Raw genomic sequence first — 20,016 nt, 5'->3', positions numbered from 1 at the left:
AGCGTGCTTACCAGGTGCTTGTTGTTGAAGCCAATAGCAGACTCCTCCTTCAAGGTGCACGCACTGTGGGTGGGCGCTGTTTGCGTCCTCTCCATAGAAACGCTAGAGAAGCTCCGAAGCCTAAGGTAACCATGCCAATGCCAAACGTCCGCCAGAGAGGTATGAAGCAGGTTAACTTTATCCTCTGGAGTCATGGAGCAACATCCAATACCTTTGGGATGAGCTGGAGAATCAGATCTCAGTGATACTCTCATTGGCTAAACTCCATAGAGACACTCAGAAATCGGAATGAAGATGGAAACCAACTCTGTTTTGTTACTCAAGTATTTAAGAACAGACATTGGTATATGAAAAACGAACTGTATGCACACACTCATTGGCTCAGGAAGCAGCAGTGTTTCTGAAGCAGATGAATTAACCCTTTCATGCACAAAAATACTTTAAAACAGAAACCTAATAATGTCTTCAGACTTAAATTATATGTATAAAAAAAGCATCCTTGTATGTGGACACCTTGCAGGGACCCCATGGGTCTAGTTCTTAGTACCACCCAAACATGCATACACTGGAAGTCAGCTGTGGATTTTTGCATGACACAATATAAATTCTGGTTTATTATATTCGATGGCAAGGTTTTCACAGAAGCAAAACCAACGTTTCTTTTAGTTCCTGTAGGAGGTCCACATGGCCCATTGAACAGATATCTACTTGTAACAGTAAAGGCATGGGATTTAGCCAACACCACCTTATTAGTTGCATATGTAGTAGACAGCTAGCAGCATTTATACACTGATCAGTCATAACATAAACATGACCACCTTGTTCCTACACTCACTGTCCTTTATATCAGCTCCATTTAGGTGCACTTTATAGTTCATCTGTTGCATATTGTTTGCCCCCTTTCACTGGTAATAACCCCGCCCCCACCGGGCAGCGTCCAGTGTCCACTGATGAAGGACTAGAGGATGAACATGTTCTGCCGCAACAGATGAGGTGCTCTCTTTCTGCCGTAATGTCTACAAGTGCATGGTGCTCCTGTACGGTAAGTGGAGCTAATAATATATATAAAAAAAAATGTTCAAACAAGGAGGTCATTTAATAGTTTGTCTGATCAGTGTATATTATACAAGGTACTATAATAATAATCATCATAATATTAATAATAATAATAATAATAAAACAAGGACAAACTTATAGCACCACATAGAAAAATCACAAGCGCAACTGCTGGTGGATGTTAGAGACATTAGTAATAGAACACATCCTTTGGATGAATCTCTATTCACAATTGCACAAAGCACAGGTACAAAATAAACGCAATGATAAACAATAACTGGGGGTGCTTCTTTCCACTGTTAACAAAAAGTTCTTGAAGAGGAAAAGTAATAGAATACAAATGTGGTTCTGTGTCTGATTTAAACCCAAATATGCGTCAGAATCTAAGACATTGTTTGAGTCTCTGGGACATGGTAACAGGAGGTTAGAGCAGTTGAGTGTATGTTTTTAAACACACACACACACACACACATATATATATAAAATGAGTGAGGTATAATAGCTTATAGACTAAAGCATACATGAAAAGACGCTCTACACATCTGTTATAAGTTACAGGGTAGGGATTAGAGTGGTGTAACATGCAGAAAGTCCCAGAGGACTAAATATCCACTGAACAGATTGCAGCAGAGTTTTATTACTGTAAGAGACTGCACCAATCAAAACTCGAGTTACCGGTGAATGGCAGTACAGACTGAGCTACATGTGGATTGACTGCCCGTAGTCTTCAAATATATGTGAACATGCCGTTGTGTGTCAACACTAACATTAGGTTATATACCGAGGATTATAATTTAAAATTTGGTTAACAAAATCGGACTGTGAAATTGTTTAAATAAAAAAATAACATAAAATACTTTATCATACTTAATACTGATGCCGTAAAAAATATTAATGATGGCTGAATCCACTGTGTTGAAGTGAACAGGATAGTGGTCCCTAACCCTGGTCCTAGATTACCCCTACTCTACATATTTTACCGTTTCCCTGCTACTTCACACTCCTTTCAGCTAATAAACAAGCCTTTCCTGAGTTGATTAGTTGGATCAGGAGTGTTAGAGCACGGAAAAAACTAAAGCAGTGGTCATCGACATTCCCTTGGAGATCTACTTTAATGCAGAGTTTAGTTCTAACCTGCTGTACCTTCACTTAACACCAAAGCATCAGATCTGGCAAAGCAAGGACTTCTAAAACGTTTAGCTGGACGAGAGGTCACAGATTGTTGTTAGAACTAGAGTTTGCTGGATGAGGAGGTCAGCTAACACTTTACAGAAGGTCATCATCCGTCACAGGGCTTCGTGACACCTACATAAACCTTTCATAAAAATACGCTGAACATAAACAAACCTCTATAAGGGCTAATACCCACAAACAGCAGTTGTAAACTTTTTCTAGACTGACATTCACTAAAGCATACATTTATGAGGCTTGTAGGAATAAGTCAATGTAGGTTTATGTCAGTAATCATAAAAGGCTTATGAAGGTATGTAGTGTCTTATGGAGAATGACCTACACTTAAGTATCACGAGGGGGTCTTCAGGGTCAAGCCTGGTGCCCACTGCACTAAAATATGCTGGGCATGTGTCCTCCAACACCAGCATTAGGGTCCACTGAAAATACAGGCCAAGCCTCTGGCAGGTCAGTTGCTTTCTTTGGTGGTGACCGTGACGAGTTGTTTGGCAGCCTTGGCGATGTCGTAGGCGCACTGGATGAGCTGCTGAGTGACCTGCTGGGTGACCAGCTGCGTGCCAGCAGGGAAGGTGTCTACCGGCGTGGCCCGGTGACACTCGCCATGCAGTCGGCTAGCGCTGGAGGTCAGCAAGCACAGTGACCCACGCACCATCTCTGAACTTGGCCTCTGAGAAGGGGGAGACACAAAGAGTATCGCTTATCACAACCATGTCATATCAGCTGTGTATTAAATTCACACCACCTCTGGCAGAGCAAGGTGGAGGTGCAAGTAAGGGGCACTTCTTGATAGATCAATTGCTGATAACACCTACTGGTGATGATTTAGGTTTATATCAGTAAAAGCAAAAGCAAAATTCAAAAAGACTTCAAATGAAAGGTTCAAACTTTTTGTGGCTGCGAGCACAGTATGGAACCCCTTTGATTGAACTATTACACAGTTAAACAGAACTGATGAGACTAGACAAAAGCACCATAGTGTATTACAAAACATATGATGTATACTTTTTAAATCGGCCTTGGAGATGTATCAATAGCAGCACGTATCACAACAGACATGTCCTTGACAGCAATAAGATGGTTAAATACAATATAAGGTGCTTACATCTCAAATAACGCTGAAATTCCATATTTTCTTTCGTTCTTTATTAAAAATTAGGCAATTAAAATGATCAACACAGGGGGTCCTCGACTTACGATGTTGATCCGTTCCTACGTCGCGTCGTAAACCGTTTTTCGGTGTAAGTCGGAACATACGTACATACTGTAAGCACTTATCCTGTCCTAACACCTATCCTCCTCGGTCCCGAGCCGCGTAACCGTGTATTCTTCCGCCGCGCACACCACACACGACGTTTACGACGCAAAACCACTTAAGTGGAAACAAGGTTTTATACAGTAAATGTGTCGTAACCACAAAACATCGTAACTCTGGACTGACGTAACCCGAGGACCTCCTGTACTTAGAAATCTTGACCAAAATAAAAAAATGGCGAGACGTGGTTTAGCTATATAACTTTAGCCTGAGAACATGTTAAACATTATCGTCCACAAAGTTTTCAGTTTGGCCCGAGCTTACAGCTGAATAATAAGCCTAGGTATTAATGTTTTACAGTATATCGCTGATCCAGTATAAGAGTGTTTATATTCTAAGCTACTATAACTGATCTGAAAACAGCCGGGTTTGTTTTGTGACAACTGACCCTTATTCCGAATTAATTACAGAATAAATATAAAAAAAAAAAAAATGCATGACAACTGCAAAAAGATTACCTTGGGGAAAAGGGTGGCCATTTCAGTCACAGCTTGATGAATTCTCTCGGCACATGGAACAAAGCTGATTGGCAGACAAGAGAGATAACGTCATTCAGCTGTCAAGTGAAAATGTAAATATATACCAAAGATTATGGAGGTGCAAAGCATTCTCCCGTGGGAAAGTTTCACTTGGACAAACTAACGTAGCGTAGATTACTGAAGTGTAGACGATCATGTAGATACAAATATACCCTATTCATATTGATCTACTACTCATTCCCTTCCAAACCACTTGACAGTACAGTATTTCATAGTCTATGATGTCAATAAGACAACCTTTCCCTTAAATAAAAATAATGTGTGTTGCCTTTTAAATATTGTTAAAATGGGCCAAATTTGTTTGGGAATAAACAATTAAATAATTATCTGTAAGCGCTTATCCAGTTCAGGGTCACGGTGGGTCCAGAGCCTACCTGGAATTATTGGGCGCAAGGCGGGAATACACCCTGGTGGGGGCGCCAGTCCTTCACAGGACAACACACACACACTCACACCTAAGGACAATTTTGAGTCACCAATCCACCTACAAACGTGTGTTTTTGGACTGTGGGAGGAAACCGGAGCACCCGGAGGAAACTCACGCAGACACACGGAGAACACACCACACTCCTCAAACACAGTCACCCGGAGGAAACCCCACGCAGACACAAGGAGAACACACCACACTCCTCACAGACAGTCACCCGGAGGAAACCCATGCAGACACAGAGAGAACACACCACACTCCTCACAGACAGTCACCCAGAGGAAACCCACGCAGACACGGGGAGAACACACCACACTCCTCACAGACAGTCACCCGGAGGAAACCCACGCAGACACAGAGAGAACACACCACACTCCTCACAGACAGTCACCCGGAGGAAACCCACGCAGACACAGAGAGAACACACCACACTCCTCACAGACAGTCACCCGGAGGAAACCCACGCAGACACAGAGAGAACACACCACACTCCTCACAGACAGTCACCCGGAGGAAACCCACGCAGACACAGGGAGAACACACCACACTCCTCACAGACAGTCACCCGGAGGAAACCCACGCAGACACGGGGAGAACACACCACACTCCTCACAGACAGTCACCCGGAGCGAGAATCAAACCCACAACCTCTAGGTCCCTGGAGCTGTGTGACTGCGACACTACCTGCTGCGCCACCGTGCCGCACGGAATACATATTATCTGCAATAAATTCCATTAAACTTTAGGAATAATGTTCCCTTTCTTCTGTGACCTTACCTTTTTACTTGTGTAATATTTATAAATATATAATAAATAAATAAATAAATATATACTCATTATACAATTTTCCATTATTCAACTTATATCAAGTTTGATATCAACAGCTTTTCAAAGTCTGCACTATTCTTTGGTTCTTGTTATTAACCAAAGACAAGTTAAGTTACTCTTTGGTATCAGTTCCTCATGAAATAATAACAATAACTGCCTTGCATCATAATTTCTGATTAAATCTCAGCTTGTGTCAGTACGATACCAAACAGTTCCCTCCTGGCAAAATGCATCTCGTGAATTAAAACTCTCCAGCAGTGCTTTATTTTCATGGATATGGCAATGAAAAGGGCAAAAACAACACACACACACACACACAGAGAGAGAGAGAGAGAGAGAGAGAGAGAGATCACATGAGCAGGAAGCAGACAGCTAAGATGTCCAAATATTTGTAGACAACCCTTAAATTTAGTGAATTCAGCTACCTTCAAAACCCATTTTGTAAAAAGAAGTTCCACTGTATATACACAGCTTACACCATCTCCATTAAAGGAGCTAACTAGAGTAACTGAATATGACCTCAAGGTCACCATGCCCCATCTTTAGGGCTAGCTGGAGGGGTTTACAGGCCTCTAGCAATGGTCAGTGGAACGGAGTACACTCTGGAGTCATGTAGCACCACCCAATTCCTAGTGAACTGGAGTGGTGTTTGTCATTCAGAGCACATCATCCGTACCTCACCTCACTAATGCTCTTGTAGCTGAATGCCATTCCCCACAATAATAGAAGGACAGCAAAAGGAAACCAACAATCTCAATGTCAATGAAAGCCATTTTGTGACAAAACCTAACAGTGGTTAAAATGAAAAAAAGCCTGACTTTTGTAAATAAAATGACTATAATTTGTCAAGACATGTGCAGCATTTTCTACAAAGGAAACAGCTGATTGTTGTAATCATGGGGGGTATGCTGCTCTGAATGCCAGCTGCATTCTACAAAATCCCACCACTGAGCACTCTGACAAATGAACCACTGTCCCCGAGGCGCAGTACCAGGAGACGGCTTCCTGCAGACAGGGGTCTCTCTCAGCATGCCCAGCGCTGAGCAGCAGGCCACAGAAACAACCAAAGCTGAGCTGGGAGCGGCCTCAAAAGAATAAAAAATATATACATGTTTGTTCAGATAAAAATGTCAGGACATGGGTGTTATATATTCGTCCCATAGGGTATTAAATAATAAATAAAGGCATTAATATAGATGTGGCAGGAATGTTCTAGGAAACGGGACATTAGCTGGTCTGGGATGAGCAGGAGTGGCTTTTTAGGATCCAGAACTAATCCCGTTCTTCTGGCTGAACCCAGTCAGATCCTCACAGAAATGTTTCTAGTGTAAAAATGTTTGTGTGTACTGTGTGTACTGATTAAAGCCTGTGTGTACTGATTAAAGCCATGGATAGAATGGACTTCATTCACAATTCAAATTAAGCTCCACATTACGATCGTTTTATGATTTCTTAAGATTTGTCAATAACATTTTAATGTAAAACTTTGTTCATAAGAAACAATACGCGTATCTGAATCAAGTAATATCAATGCATTATTTATCAGCACATATTCACCTCTCTGGTTTGTTCTCCTGTGCAGCCCGCAGCAACTCCTGGATGTTCTTGGTGATTTGCTCTGTTTTGCTGATGACGTCTTCTGTGGAGGGCAGTGTTGGGTCTGGCTCACATTCATCAGAGTCGGCTGACTCTGGCAACGCCCCCTCTCCCAACCAAGCTGCTGTCTTGGGGCCACCCACTGACCCAGGCCTGGTATATGAAAAAAAAAACTGTGTTGAGGTACATTAATCCAGTGGTTTCTGGTCTTATTCTACCACTTCAATACTCATTTTGGTGCTTTGTTTGCTCTGAGTAACTGTATGAATATATATCTTAGCTAATTTAAATTATCAACCCAATTGCTGAGCTAAACACACTGTGTTAGAGAATCACTAAAACCTGCAGAGCAGGACTGGAGTTGGAAGCCTGAATTAGTCCCTGTGGCAGTCAAAGATAATGCCTCAAAGCTGGACGATCTCAGTGAAAGTCAGATTTACTACCACCTTTAATCTAACACAATTGTCTCTGACAGTCAAATGCTTACAGACAAACTGGACCTGGGGTTTTGTATTAGATTTAAAGTTTGTAACATTGCAAACACAGAAGGAATAAGCAAGCTTTTTTGGAGAGGGTAATCGAGTACAAGTCTATTAGCAGGTTTTGTTAATGAGTTGCCATGAGGTCAGTTCAAGACTAGAATTACTGACAGAACTGCCCTTTGGTTTTGACAACTGCTCTTTAAATGACTACATCTCATACAAGCAGATAAACAGACACTGAGGATTAGTACTGAAATATAATTATGGATCCTTTCAGTTGTGTGCTTTTCCACTGCAGGGTACCTATTCAACTTGGCTTGGCTCAGTGCGGCTCAACGTGCTTTTCAGGCCAACCGAAGGTGAATTTGATCACTACTGTAAATTGGTGATTTGTGCTGGAAGTCTACATTTCATGGTGATTGTCAAGTCTCTCTGGCCAATCAGCACTCTGTAAGGTTCACACGTCACGTTAAGTCCTTACTCGGCTTGCTTGGAACCGCATGCGAGTATGGACTAAAAACAGCACCGGTTCCAATTACAGGTACCAGATTGGCCTAGTGGGGGGGAGGAAAATTAAAAAAAAAAAAAAATTAAAAAAAAATAAAAATAAAAAAAATTAAAAAAAAAAAATAAAAATAAAAAAATAGCCAAAGCTGAGCTGAACCGAGTAGTGGAAAAGCACCTTTAAATGACTTCCCCAGGTAAATCTAATCTAGAACAAGCAGGGCTTCAGACTTTCAAATGAAACGTGAGGATCCATACCCAGAGTCATTCAACTCTGCGTGGTTGGGGGTGTTATCGTAGTCGCTCTCAGACACGTCGCTTTGACCCTCCACCCTGGAGCCCTGCAAGAGAGAGAGAGTGAGAGATGAGAGCCCTCCTCATAAACCCAATGCCTCCTTCCATCACAGAGACTATCCAATTACAGAGAAATTCAACATGGCTTGCTTAACAGAGACATGTTTATGGTAACAGCAGCCCAGGCAGGGTGCTCAGGGCCATGCTGCAGCACAGAGGCATTCCTCATGCTTCAGGTGCACAACAGAGTGTGATAACACAGATGTGATAATTAACTCTAGGAAAACAGACTGCTACAGAGAGGGAGAGACATTTTGGAAACACATGCATGAGCTAGAGATGGGGACATACATCAGGTGTGTGATGGTGAGCGAGGCTTTTCAGCCAGTGTGCCTTGTCATTTCAGTGAAATTAGTAAGCAGGCCAGTGTCTCCTACAAAGAGACTTTTACGAACTAGGTGTAGATATAAGATGCATGCAGATATGCAGCTGGAGGGGACATAAAGCAGTGGGTGGAGGTGGGCTGGGGAAGGGGAGGAGAGGGGAAGCCAGGCACTCCGTAAAGCGGATGGCCTGTTCAGTGAGCGAGTACTTCACCCTTTGGGTTCGCTCATCCCAGGACCAGGACAGGGAGGAAGGGAAGGTGGGGAGGGAGGAGGAGGCGGCCACGGAAGGACCCTTCCCAATCTAGAAAGGGTTCAAATCCAGTTTATGTAAAAAGGCAGGGAGTATCTTAAAGGAACAGTTTGGCAAAAAAAATATGATCTACACAATCATTCCCTTAGCCCAAATGCAGTCTAATGAGCCAAGTTCGGAGTTTGGTTATTAAGCTTTCCTCTGGAGTTTTGAGGCTAACGTAGCTCACAAGTAATACAAGCCTATGCGACGTAAAACAGCATGGTGAATACCTTCAACACACACTAGACTCAACACAAGGCATGTGGTAACAGATTCAGTTCAGTTATAATAAGACAGACATATGTAACTTTTATCTATTATGTGGCATGTATTCACGTTTCAACTGAATTAAAATTCTCTATTTTAAAATCAATAAAGCTGGCTGGCGCTGGAGGAGTAGCTAGGACACTAGAAGTGCTAGTTCTGACAGCATTCAATTCTATGTATAATTAGACATAATTAGTATATAAATAATCTTGCTGGCTACTTTAGCATCATAGCTCCAGTGCAAACTTTAAAAAAAAAAAAAAATAAAACTGAAGAACTCTTGGCTTGTCTCCATTTGGCCTAAAGGGAAACTCTTCTTCCGCCAAAGTATTCCTTTGTATAATAAGCTTTACACAATGAGAGGAATATGACAAAGACAGATGATTAACTGAACCTCAAATGCAGGATGAAATACTTAAAAGTACTGTTGACAGAATGTAAACACACCCAAAGCAAAAGTGGGAATCTCAGAATTCAAGCACTGTCCTCATTTGTGCTGCACTTACATTGGACGGAAGGGGCTGGAGGGTGAGACCACCTGGGTCAGCATGGGTACCATCTGCTCTGTGGTGGTAATGCTTCAGGCCCGAGCCTGTCTCGTACATGGACATTGCCCGACCTCCACGAGAGGCCACTCGGCGCTGGGGGTCCTGCGTGTGAGACATGCTATTGGTCCCTTGCCATCTCAGAGAGGTGTTCTCACTTTGTAGGGAGTTAAGCTGGAGACGAAGCAAACAAACATTTATTGTTTTCATAAATATAAATATATTTCTTTAACCCTGCTTCCTTAAAACGAAAACAGTTTGCACAGTAAATATTGTAAGGAAATGAAACACGCTGGTAACAAAAGCACCCCGCCATGGGGACACTATCTGACGGCTCATCAGAAACAGGCCTTGACAGAGGCACCAGGAAAGCTATGGGAACAGGATCAGATTCTGAGAGAGGCTGCTGAACAATGCAGATCAGATAACCACGGTAAGTAAGCAAAGGGGCAACAGGGTCCTAGCAACCAGCATGCATTGTGTTCTGCTTGACAGAGCCCAAACAAAGTACAGATTACAATAGAATAGTTAAAATAGTCTAGAGATCAAAAAGATGAGGTATGCACCTTGCTCTGCATGATCCTGAGCTCCTCACTCAGGTGGCAGTTGGCCTTGAGCAGCTGCTGGATCTTGGCTTCTGATGCGTTCAGAGCGCTCTTCACCTCCATAAACTCCTGCACCGTGATTGGTCCGTCAGACAGGTCGGATGACTCCGAGCTCTGGGAGGGTGTGAGAGGGGTTACAGGTTCTGTATATGACACGTTCTGCCACTAGATGTTGCACCAGCATCTCAGACCAAAACAAATGCTTCGTATTCATGCTCTTTGATTCAGCCACCCCCCGCCCCGCCCCCTGTCGCTCATGTTCTCTGCAAGGACATTCTAAAAGGCCTAAAGTGGCCTAATTTACTAAATCAATGACCTACGGACACTCTTATCATATACCTGTATATACAGTAATAACATTTTACACTAAGCCTGTTCCTTATAATTAGTTTAAATGAGAAGGAATCACACACGACTGCTTATGTTTGGTACCTTGGTCCTTTCATCTTTCCCCGAGGCTGGCTCCCGTTCTGTATCTTCATCTGAGGCTACACTGTCGTAGTCAGGCTGATCCAGCTCCTGACTCTCACTCCCATGGCGGCTCCCAATATCTTTTAGAATCAGCTCTACATTATCTGAGAAAAGAAGTGATAAAAAAATAAGATGTCAAACGGTTCATAATGAGAGGTTATCAATATACGCTGCTATAATGTATTGATAAGCTAAAAAGAAGAGCTCCCTACCTTTGATGTTGTCAGGGGTACTCCCTTGCTGACGACGCTTGGCATCAGTTAAAATGTCAATAACAAGCGTAGCAAACTCGTGGGCATTGAACCTCGCCAACTTCTGTCTGCCCTGCGTTACACAAGCCAAAAACACAATGGAAGGTTTAGCAACATCATATGATATATAACCTATGACAAGGTACAAGAGAGTGAGAAGGATGTGCTGCTCGTTTGTACCTGGTTTCTGGTGGATGAGTATTCAGGGTTAACCGGGAGAAAGGGAACCACTGTGGTTTCAGTCACCAGAGTGCTGTGATTCTGAGTCGCGAGCCAGACTGTAAACACAAATTAGATGAAACAAAGTATTGCAACATTTCACTTGATTAATTTGCACTTTTAAAGATTAGGCCTCTGAATTATATCTTAGGTCCATAACAACTGAATGCTGGTGGCTTTATGTCCCTAAATCAGAGGCTAATACAGTGGAACCTCTACTAACGAACGCCTATACTAACGGACTTTCCAAGATACGAACCAGACATTTGAATATTTTTTGCCTCCACCAATGAACCATGACTCTAGAAACAAACCAGAGCCTTTGCCGAGCCGGCGGCTGGAAATGACCACTGACCCCAATAGGCGAGTCTCCCAGCGCCCAGACTGGAGTGAGCTTTTTTTAGCAAATTATTAGCAAATTGTAGCTTTAGCAATTTAGCATTAGTGTAAATAGCAGACATGGAAATTCATGCTAAGTTAAGCCGTGTCTACACTTCGTCTCCCCACATTCACCCGCCTACTCTCCGTTATTCCACCCACCCCCACCTCCCGTCATACAGCCAGTGCCTGTGTTACTCCTCCAGCCAGTCGTCACATCTTCAAGGTAGCGATGTGTAACCACTTACAACTTTATTTCTTTTTTATTTCTGTTACCACTGTATTTCTCTTTTATTTTTAGTAACGCTCCATGTATTTTTTTAATAATATGAGAGTGTTGTAAACATATATCAGTGCAAAAAGGGTGACTTTCGGGGTGGGGGCTGGAACACATTAATTGCTTTTCCATTATTTTAAATGAGAAAAATTGACTCTAGAAACGAACTTTTCCACTTACGAACCGAGTCACAGAACGGATCAAGTTCGTAGGTAGAGGTTCCACTGTATTGGGCACGATGATTTAAATCTCATGTCCAGCTGTTCCAGTGTATCCCATTTAATTTCTTTTTTTCTGTGGAGATTGTACATGATGTGCGCCCAAACTGAACAGCTCTGTCCACTACAGTTAGTTCCATCTGAATTATAATATACAAGGGGAGTCTAAAAAACAGTGGATATACAGTTTTCTGACAAATACTATAACACACCTTTAGGAGGCAGCAGAGAGTTTGACTGAGCTTGAGTTAAGGACTAACCCCGACATATGTTTTAATTTTTTTTCTGGCATGAGAGCGCACAATTATTTAAAGAATTTCAAATGCAGTGCAATGACAACAACCAGAAAGACTTTATACAAACCGGCATCTGTCTCTCTTCGGTCGACTTCATCGTAAACATCCATGGCCAGCTCTTCAAACTGATGATTGCTGAGCTGCAACCAAGCACATGCTCTTTTGTTAGGCATCAGAAAAGTATTAAAGGCTTAATGAGTCCAATTAATATTGATTAAAAAATAAATAAAGATAATTAAAAACGTCTTACTGATTGCAGTTTTTTCTTGGCAGCTTTAGCCAGCTCAGACAAATCCAGACTGCTGTATCAGACCACAGGTAAAAACTTACAATCATATCAAAGGGATATTATTATAAAACACTAAAACATACACACTATCAGTTATACTTACACATTTCTTATCCATTTAATGTGAGCAAGGAGAGAATCAAACCAAAATTACACCGTGTGTATTTTCCCTTAAACATACTGATAAATAAGAGCGTGAATCTTACCTGTCTGCTATCTGAGGAATGATAAAGTGTTGTCCATTTTTATGATCTGAAATAAATGTGATTAAATGTGATTATTGTTCACAAACAGTGATATGATTTTGTGAATTTCACTTGAGCACTTTACTTTTTCACTTTTCATTTGTTTAAACCCACAGCCCTAATAAACTGAACTCTCCAGTCTTGCGAAAGATAGTCGTATTGTTCATGCTGCTTGCCCTCCCACACCCTTTAAGACACTTTGAAATGTTTATTTTCAGATGGTGCAGTATGATTCAGAGCATCTGAATCAGTAACAAGTGTGAGGCCATCGCTAACACAGGAAATGAGACAACCATACTCATTTGTCAGGATGTAACTAGATACCATGCTTATATGTTTTTCATTATCTACCAAAGTAGACAGCAGGTTCTGGTTTGGGAGAATACCACGAACAAACAAGAAACCTAGTGGTGAAAAGTATATTAAATATAACCATTTTTTCTGGGGCAAAGCTAACACTTGAAAGTCTGAATTATATGTAAGAAATGCTACTACTTTTTGGTGGGAGAATCTTTTGTTATTGAAAGCAAATTTGATGCAATTAAAGCAAAATCTAAGCAGTGATATAAGGTCATTCACAGTTCTCACAAGCAAATACCTATACAATTATTGGTGAAAAAACCCTTCCTCTTGCTACTGTTTAATCCAGTGCTTACTTACCTGGCCTTCTCCCACACAAGTAGAACGCTAGTCTGTCTGTCAGTTCAAACTGAATCTCCACCAGTCTGTCGGCCAGCTCCTGGTGCCCTGCTTGTCTACAGAGTGAAATTAAGATAGTCACACTTTGGTTTTATAATTTACATCATCTCCCCCACTATTTTTCATTTTCATCCCTACATTCATTCATTCACTCATTATCTGTAACCCTTATCCAGTTCAGGGTCACGGTGGGTCCAGAGACTGTCTGGAATCATTGGGCACAAGGTGGGAATACACCCTGGAGGGGGCGCCAGTCCTTCACAGGGCAACACACACACACACACACACGGACACACGGACACACACGGACACGGACACTTTTGAGTCGCCAATCCACCTACCAACACATGTTTTTGGACTGTGGGAGGAAACCGGAGCACCCGGTGGAAACCCACGCAGACACAGGGAGAACACACCACACTCCTCACAGACAGTCACCCGGAGGAAACCCACGCAGACACAGGGAGAACACACCACACTCCTCACAGACAGTCACCCGGAGGAAACCCACGCAGACACAGGAAGAACACAACACACTCCTCACAGACAGTCACCCGGAGGAAACCCACGCAGACACAGGGAGAACACACCACACTCCTCACAGACAGTCACCCGGAGGAAACCCACACAGACACAGGGAGAACACACCACACTCCTCACAGACAGTCACCAGGAAGGGGGAATCGAACCCATAACCTCCAGGTCCTTGGAGCTGTGTGACTGCGACACTAACCTGCTGCACCTAAATTTTTCAATGATTTGTGCTGCTATCAGCCCTAAGCAGTTTTTAAAAGAAAAACTTGGGCCAAAAAAAATAAAGAAGTCACTGCTAGATTTGTGGTAAACATGGGAACTGCAGCATCAAAGCAGCCACTAGCATATTCGCATATTCGCTGGTTGAAAACTATGAAAGCCCCACTTTAGACAAGCTGACTAATGAATCCAGAGGTCAGATGCTGCTAGGAAACTTAAATTACACCAGCAGCTATGACAGCTGTTATGATTTTTGAACATATTTGTGTAATTCACGCTTGGTGTAGTAGTAAAAGAACATAAAAGACAAGACACAAAATGTGAATTCTTTAAACTTATGAGGCTGAATTTTAGCTGAATGTGCCGTAAAAACTGGTTCTCACTCATAGGCCTCAAATCATTCAAAACACAATTTCACAAAACAGTTGTAAGTCAGCGTTACCTTGCGTAATCAATAGGTGTGTTTCCACTGCTGTCTGGAGCACCGGGGTCAGCACCGTACACTGTAAGGAGCTCCGCCTGTAGCAGCTGACCAGCTTTAGCTGCCACATGTAATGGAGTGTTCCCTTTCTCCTACAGAAATGAATGTTTTATGTATTTGTCCCAGAATAATTACAATCACCTCTCTGACTATGAAGGTAACAGCACATCATATACAAACAGGAAACAAATCAACCACAGCTGTGTTAAACAACAGAACGTCAACACCTATCCTGTCATAAAACACTGACTTCCTATATAGTTGTAACTTACTGGATGGAAAAAATTAGCCTGCGCTCCCAAAGACAGCAACCTCAAACACGTCTCCAGATTACCGGTCCGTACACTCGAGTGGAGTTGCTAAAAACAGTCAAATAAATAAATATAAAAGATTTGCATACACTTTCAGATTTAATACAGATTTCTCTATTAATATATTACTATAGAAAAAGGACAGGTGTCCACCAAATGACAACTAATTGCAAACAACTCAATTTCTTACCTTGCTCAGGTCCTTTGCAGTCACACTGTCATCCTCTCGACAAGGCATTCGATGGACAAACGCCAACATTTGGTATTTGGCCTTTATAAACTCTGTTTTATTAGGACTAAAAAAGAAGTTCATGTTAAAGGCAAAACGTCGGCATAATTCAACTGCTGAAAGCTGCTATAAAAAAAAAGATCTCAACATATTTATTATATCTACATTTCAAAAAGATTAGGGAACCTTCATGTCTCTTCTGAGTTTTATATGAAATGGTGATAATCGTATTTATTACTGTGAGAAATCTGAAAGGACAATGAAAGTGAAACACCTGGTTTTAGACCACAGTAATTTATTAGTGTGGTGTAGGGCCTCCTTTTGCGGCCAATACAGCGTCAGTTCGTCTTGGGAATGACATACACAAGTCCTGCACAGTGGTCAGAGGGATTTGAAGCCATTCTTCTTGCAGGATAGTGGCCAGGTCACTTCGTGATGCTGGTGGAGGAAAACGTTTCCTGACTCGCTCCTCCACAACACCCCAAAGTGTCTCAATAATATTTAGATCTGGTGACTGTGCAGGCCATGGGAGATGTTCAACTTCACTTTCATGTTCATCAAACCAGTCTTTCACCAGTCTTGCTGTGTGTATTGGTGCACTGTCGTCCTGATACACGGCACCGCCTTCAGGACAGTGTTTGAACCATTGGATGCACATGGTCTTACTGGAGCAGTGTACAGTTAATGAAGATTGGCCACCAGGCTGCTCCAGTTTAGCCATGACACTTCCCACACTACAATGACAGGTGTTTCAGTTTCATTGTCTAACCCCTGTACTTGAAAAACATTGTCACAAATCTATAATAAAAAAATACCTTTGTAATTTACATTAATTTTCATATAAGGCTTTAAGGCAACAATTCTAACTCAGAACGTTTCTCTAGAACAGAGCATTTTATAATGATATGGATGAAAATTATAATTATATAAACATCTGTTACAGTGCTTTTCATGAAATCAGACCACTCTGTATGACTTCACCTACATCTTAATAACATAATCATGCAGTATAGTATAATTTTACATGTAATATTAAATATCATTTTCAGTTATCACAAATTATGCCACAAGGTTAACAAGCTCGATATCACACCAACAAATTACTGCTCACGCTACTTTAGAATACGTATGTGGCTATTTGTAACAAAGAGAAGGTTAAACAACAAGGAGCTAAGTGGGTGTTCACTCACTGCACTCTGTCCTGTGGGTTTGCTTTGCGTTTTCCACTCATGATGGATGAAGGGTCAAGAAGACTATGCTCCCAGATTGAATTTGCTCCATTGTTGTATAAAGTCTGAACCATCTGTGAATGAACACAAATTACAGGAACATGAGAGCCTGAGAATCACATGAAGCATTGTGGTTAGTTTAACTTTATGAACAAGTGCCAACATTTTGTTTTAATACTCAGCCTTCCTTAAAGTACAAACAGATATTTAAAGTCGTGTTATAAAGAAAAACACAGAAGGAAAAGGAAGAAACCACAATAGCCCCTACTTTGCTTCGCTCTATTTATGTCTGGGGAACTGTGAAACAATACCTCATTTCCTCAAAGTTGCCATCCACAGTGCAGCACTAGGCTGAGCCTAAAAACATATTCCACATATGCTTGCTCTTTACCTGTAGCTGGGACGGAGGCCAGGCCGTGTGGGTCAGGTGACGGACCTGAGAGCTGTGGCGTCCCAAGCCCCTGTGGATGCTACAGCACTCATCGCATATAAGGACTCCCCTGTTGATCGAGGCCCAACGAGGCTCTGCAAAACAGGCAAAAATAAATACGTGAAAAAATATGTGTGTGATCAGGTGTTTTTTTTTTGTTTTTTTTTGTTTTTTTAGTTGCTGCTCTAACTCAACTGCACACACACTTTGCATAATCTCCACAGAAAATCATTTACATTAGAACGGGTGCTCTAAATAGAGTACTGCCAAGCATGGGCACTGGAACTTTGTTCATCTGGGATGGTCTAGACTGGGGTTTGTGATACAAATGAATCACTCACCATCAGTACTTAAAATAACCATGGCTGAATGCCATCATATTTTACAAAAAAATGTCTAATATCTTTGAGCAAAACTTCCTGGAAGAGAAACCGCTGTTACTGCAGAAAAATGATACAAATAACCTCTTAATCCTCTTGATTTCTGACTAAATGCAGGATTCTGTTGTCTGTTTTTGGACGTATAGTGCATTGAAACTAGGCAGTCACTCCAGCTTCCTAAACACTGGTCAAGCCTGGTCTTATCAGGAATTGGCAATGTTGAGTCACCATTACAAACCCCTCTAGTTTCAGGATGAATACTTTTCAGAGACCTGACCACAACAATGTTTCATAAGAAAGCAAAAGAAAAAAACTCTGTGTATTCTAACAAAAAAAGATACTTTTGCCTGTGATACTCTGTCATTCTCAGAGCGTCTTTTTTTTTTTTTTAATATAATTCATAGTTAATTATGATGGGCTACCAGCCTAACAATGTCCATCAAGCCAGAGACTCATGGGTAATGACCGTACTGCACTCTGTCTTGTGGGTTTCCTTTGCGATTTCTAATCATGATGGGTATGATGCAGAGGAGACTATGCTTTCAGATTAAATTTGCTCCAGTACTAAATAAAAACCGAGTGGTTTGGCTGAACTTTATTAGTAAATGCTTTTCTCTTGCTTCAGGATTCAACATTTAATTTTAAAAATGTCATATGTAAACCATGTATTTTAACTGTCTCTGATATGGTTCTTTATTAGTAGCCTCATGGTTTCTAACAAAATACAGAAAAGGTCAGGCTTCACTTCATGAGAAATGTCTACTACAACAAAAAAAAGAGAATAAAACATCTCTGTTCTTTCTCTCTGAGCATCTGTATGTAGGCTATCGCAAATATAAACTACACCATGGTTAAAGGGGTATTCTGGACTTTAATTTACTGCTGTTTCTTATTAAATACACAGTATTCCCATTTACACTGTAATTATCAGTGTATTAAAACACAACAATTTCGACCACCATAGCCACTGATGAAGAAACAAATAAATACAAATGTTAAAGAGTATTTCTATCAGCAACATAAGCTTTACTGAGTTAGCTAGTGATAGCTACTGGTAAATACAGCCTTCATATACAGTCTGAATCCCAAAACTGTATTTCTTTTTCCTAACCTCCTCCCAGCTTCAAGATATTTGAACACTGCTATTTAAACGTTTACGTAAACAAATGCAGTCATGTTCATTTTTTTATTTATATTTTGGCCAAAGTGCCCCTTTCAATTGTTTTGTAAAAAGCTGTGATTTAATTTGACAAATTGAGTGACAAAACACGACAGGCTTTTTAAAAGAACCCCGCAGGGTAGCTAAAATGTTGCGTTTCTCAAAAGCTCAGCTACAAAACTGTCTTCATTAAAGTATTTTAACTGTATCGTTATTTTTTCCCCCACTTGTGGGCACCGAGCTAGTGCTATAGCGAGCTAGCATCTGAGCCACTAGGAAAAATAAACGGGCAAACTGAAAATGGACGCAACAAGCTCGTGTAAAACATTCTTCAATCAAACAGAACGGAATTAGATGTGTCTATATCATTTAAAACTATTTCCGTTCAATGTATAAGAGACTATGTTTGTTAGCGAGCCAACCACAAATCTGAACGCTGAAGACGACTCTCAATTCCGTTCCACCTTAAATAACGCTGTAAGATAGCCACTGGACCCCGAGGCGCCATAACGTAAAACTGCACAATTTAAGGTGGAAATTATAATTAGAATAAGACGCTTGCTAGTTTTGATTGCTTCTTACCGAGGGCGCTGCAGTCAGCGCAGATTTCCCTGTTTCGAGGCCTCATTGACATCCTTTACTGCAAAAAAGTCCTCGGAAAATGGTTCTTTCTCTCACGCTCATGAGACGGAATACATCTGAGACAGCAGAATAACTATTGATTAACTGTACCGCGCTGTGCCAAGTAACCAGACTGAGTACAATCTCGCCCTTGTTGAGCCTTTTTTTTTCAACTTCCCCGACAGCGGGGATGTAGGATGGATTCACAAAAGATTCGAATCCTCGATTCCGCTGGTTTAGAAATAGAGTCGATTCCAGCAGGTCAGGAATGTAAATCCTCTCTGAGCATGTTATTAACTGTCCATTACAGTCAGTAATTTACCCACTTCCATCAACTTACACTCATGTCTGGTTTAAATCACATCTACTTTATATTCATTCATTCATTGTCTGTAACCCTTATCCAGTTCAGGGTCGCGGTGGGTACGGAGCCTACCCGGAATCATTGAGCGAAAGGCAGAAACACACCCCAGAGAGGGCGCCAGTCCTTCACAGGGTGACAAACACTCACACACTCACTAACACCTATGGACACTATAAGTAGCCAATCTATCTACGTGGGTTTTTGGACCACGGGAGGGAACCCGAGCACCAGAAGGGAACCAGAGCACCGGGAGGAAACCCACGCGGACACCGGGGACACACACCCAGCCCCTCACAGACAGTCACTTGGAGTGGCACTTGAACCCACAACCCCAGGTCCCTGCAGCTGTGTGACAGTGACGCTACCTGCTGCGCCACCATGGCACCCTTACT

At 41.7% G+C, this 20,016-nt stretch overlaps 1 protein-coding gene across 3 annotated transcripts; it reads right to left on the bottom strand.

The window, feature by feature from the left end:
- Positions 1 to 531: 531 nt before the first annotated feature.
- On the bottom strand, positions 532 to 19,473 carry git2b (G protein-coupled receptor kinase interacting ArfGAP 2b). 3 transcript variants are annotated; one of them, XM_066650828.1, is made up of 20 exons: positions 19,222 to 19,473; positions 17,062 to 17,195; positions 16,632 to 16,744; positions 15,403 to 15,508; positions 15,174 to 15,260; positions 14,863 to 14,993; positions 13,629 to 13,723; positions 12,930 to 12,975; positions 12,685 to 12,733; positions 12,502 to 12,574; positions 11,227 to 11,324; positions 11,008 to 11,119; positions 10,757 to 10,899; positions 10,286 to 10,438; positions 9,681 to 9,893; positions 8,827 to 8,916; positions 8,194 to 8,276; positions 6,911 to 7,102; positions 4,018 to 4,081; positions 532 to 2,914 (listed from the first exon to the last, which is right to left on the bottom strand). In XM_066650828.1, the coding sequence occupies exons 1-20, from the start codon at positions 19,271 to 19,273 to the stop codon at positions 2,696 to 2,698; spliced, it is 2,253 nt and encodes a 750-aa protein (XP_066506925.1). In that variant the 5' UTR covers positions 19,274 to 19,473; the 3' UTR covers positions 532 to 2,695. The 3 variants fall into 3 exon arrangements, with proteins under 3 accessions (XP_066506925.1, XP_066506924.1, XP_066506926.1); XM_066650827.1 differs by having other exon boundaries at positions 533 to 2,914; positions 12,685 to 12,736; XM_066650829.1 differs by lacking the exon at positions 8,827 to 8,916 and having other exon boundaries at positions 535 to 2,914; positions 12,685 to 12,736.
- Between the last annotated feature and the right edge of the window lie 543 nt (positions 19,474 to 20,016).

Source organism: Hoplias malabaricus, chromosome 18 (assembly GCF_029633855.1).
Source record: "Hoplias malabaricus isolate fHopMal1 chromosome 18, fHopMal1.hap1, whole genome shotgun sequence".
Lineage (NCBI taxonomy): Eukaryota > Metazoa > Chordata > Actinopteri > Characiformes > Erythrinidae > Hoplias > Hoplias malabaricus.
This window is presented reverse-complemented; position numbering and strand designations above follow the sequence as displayed.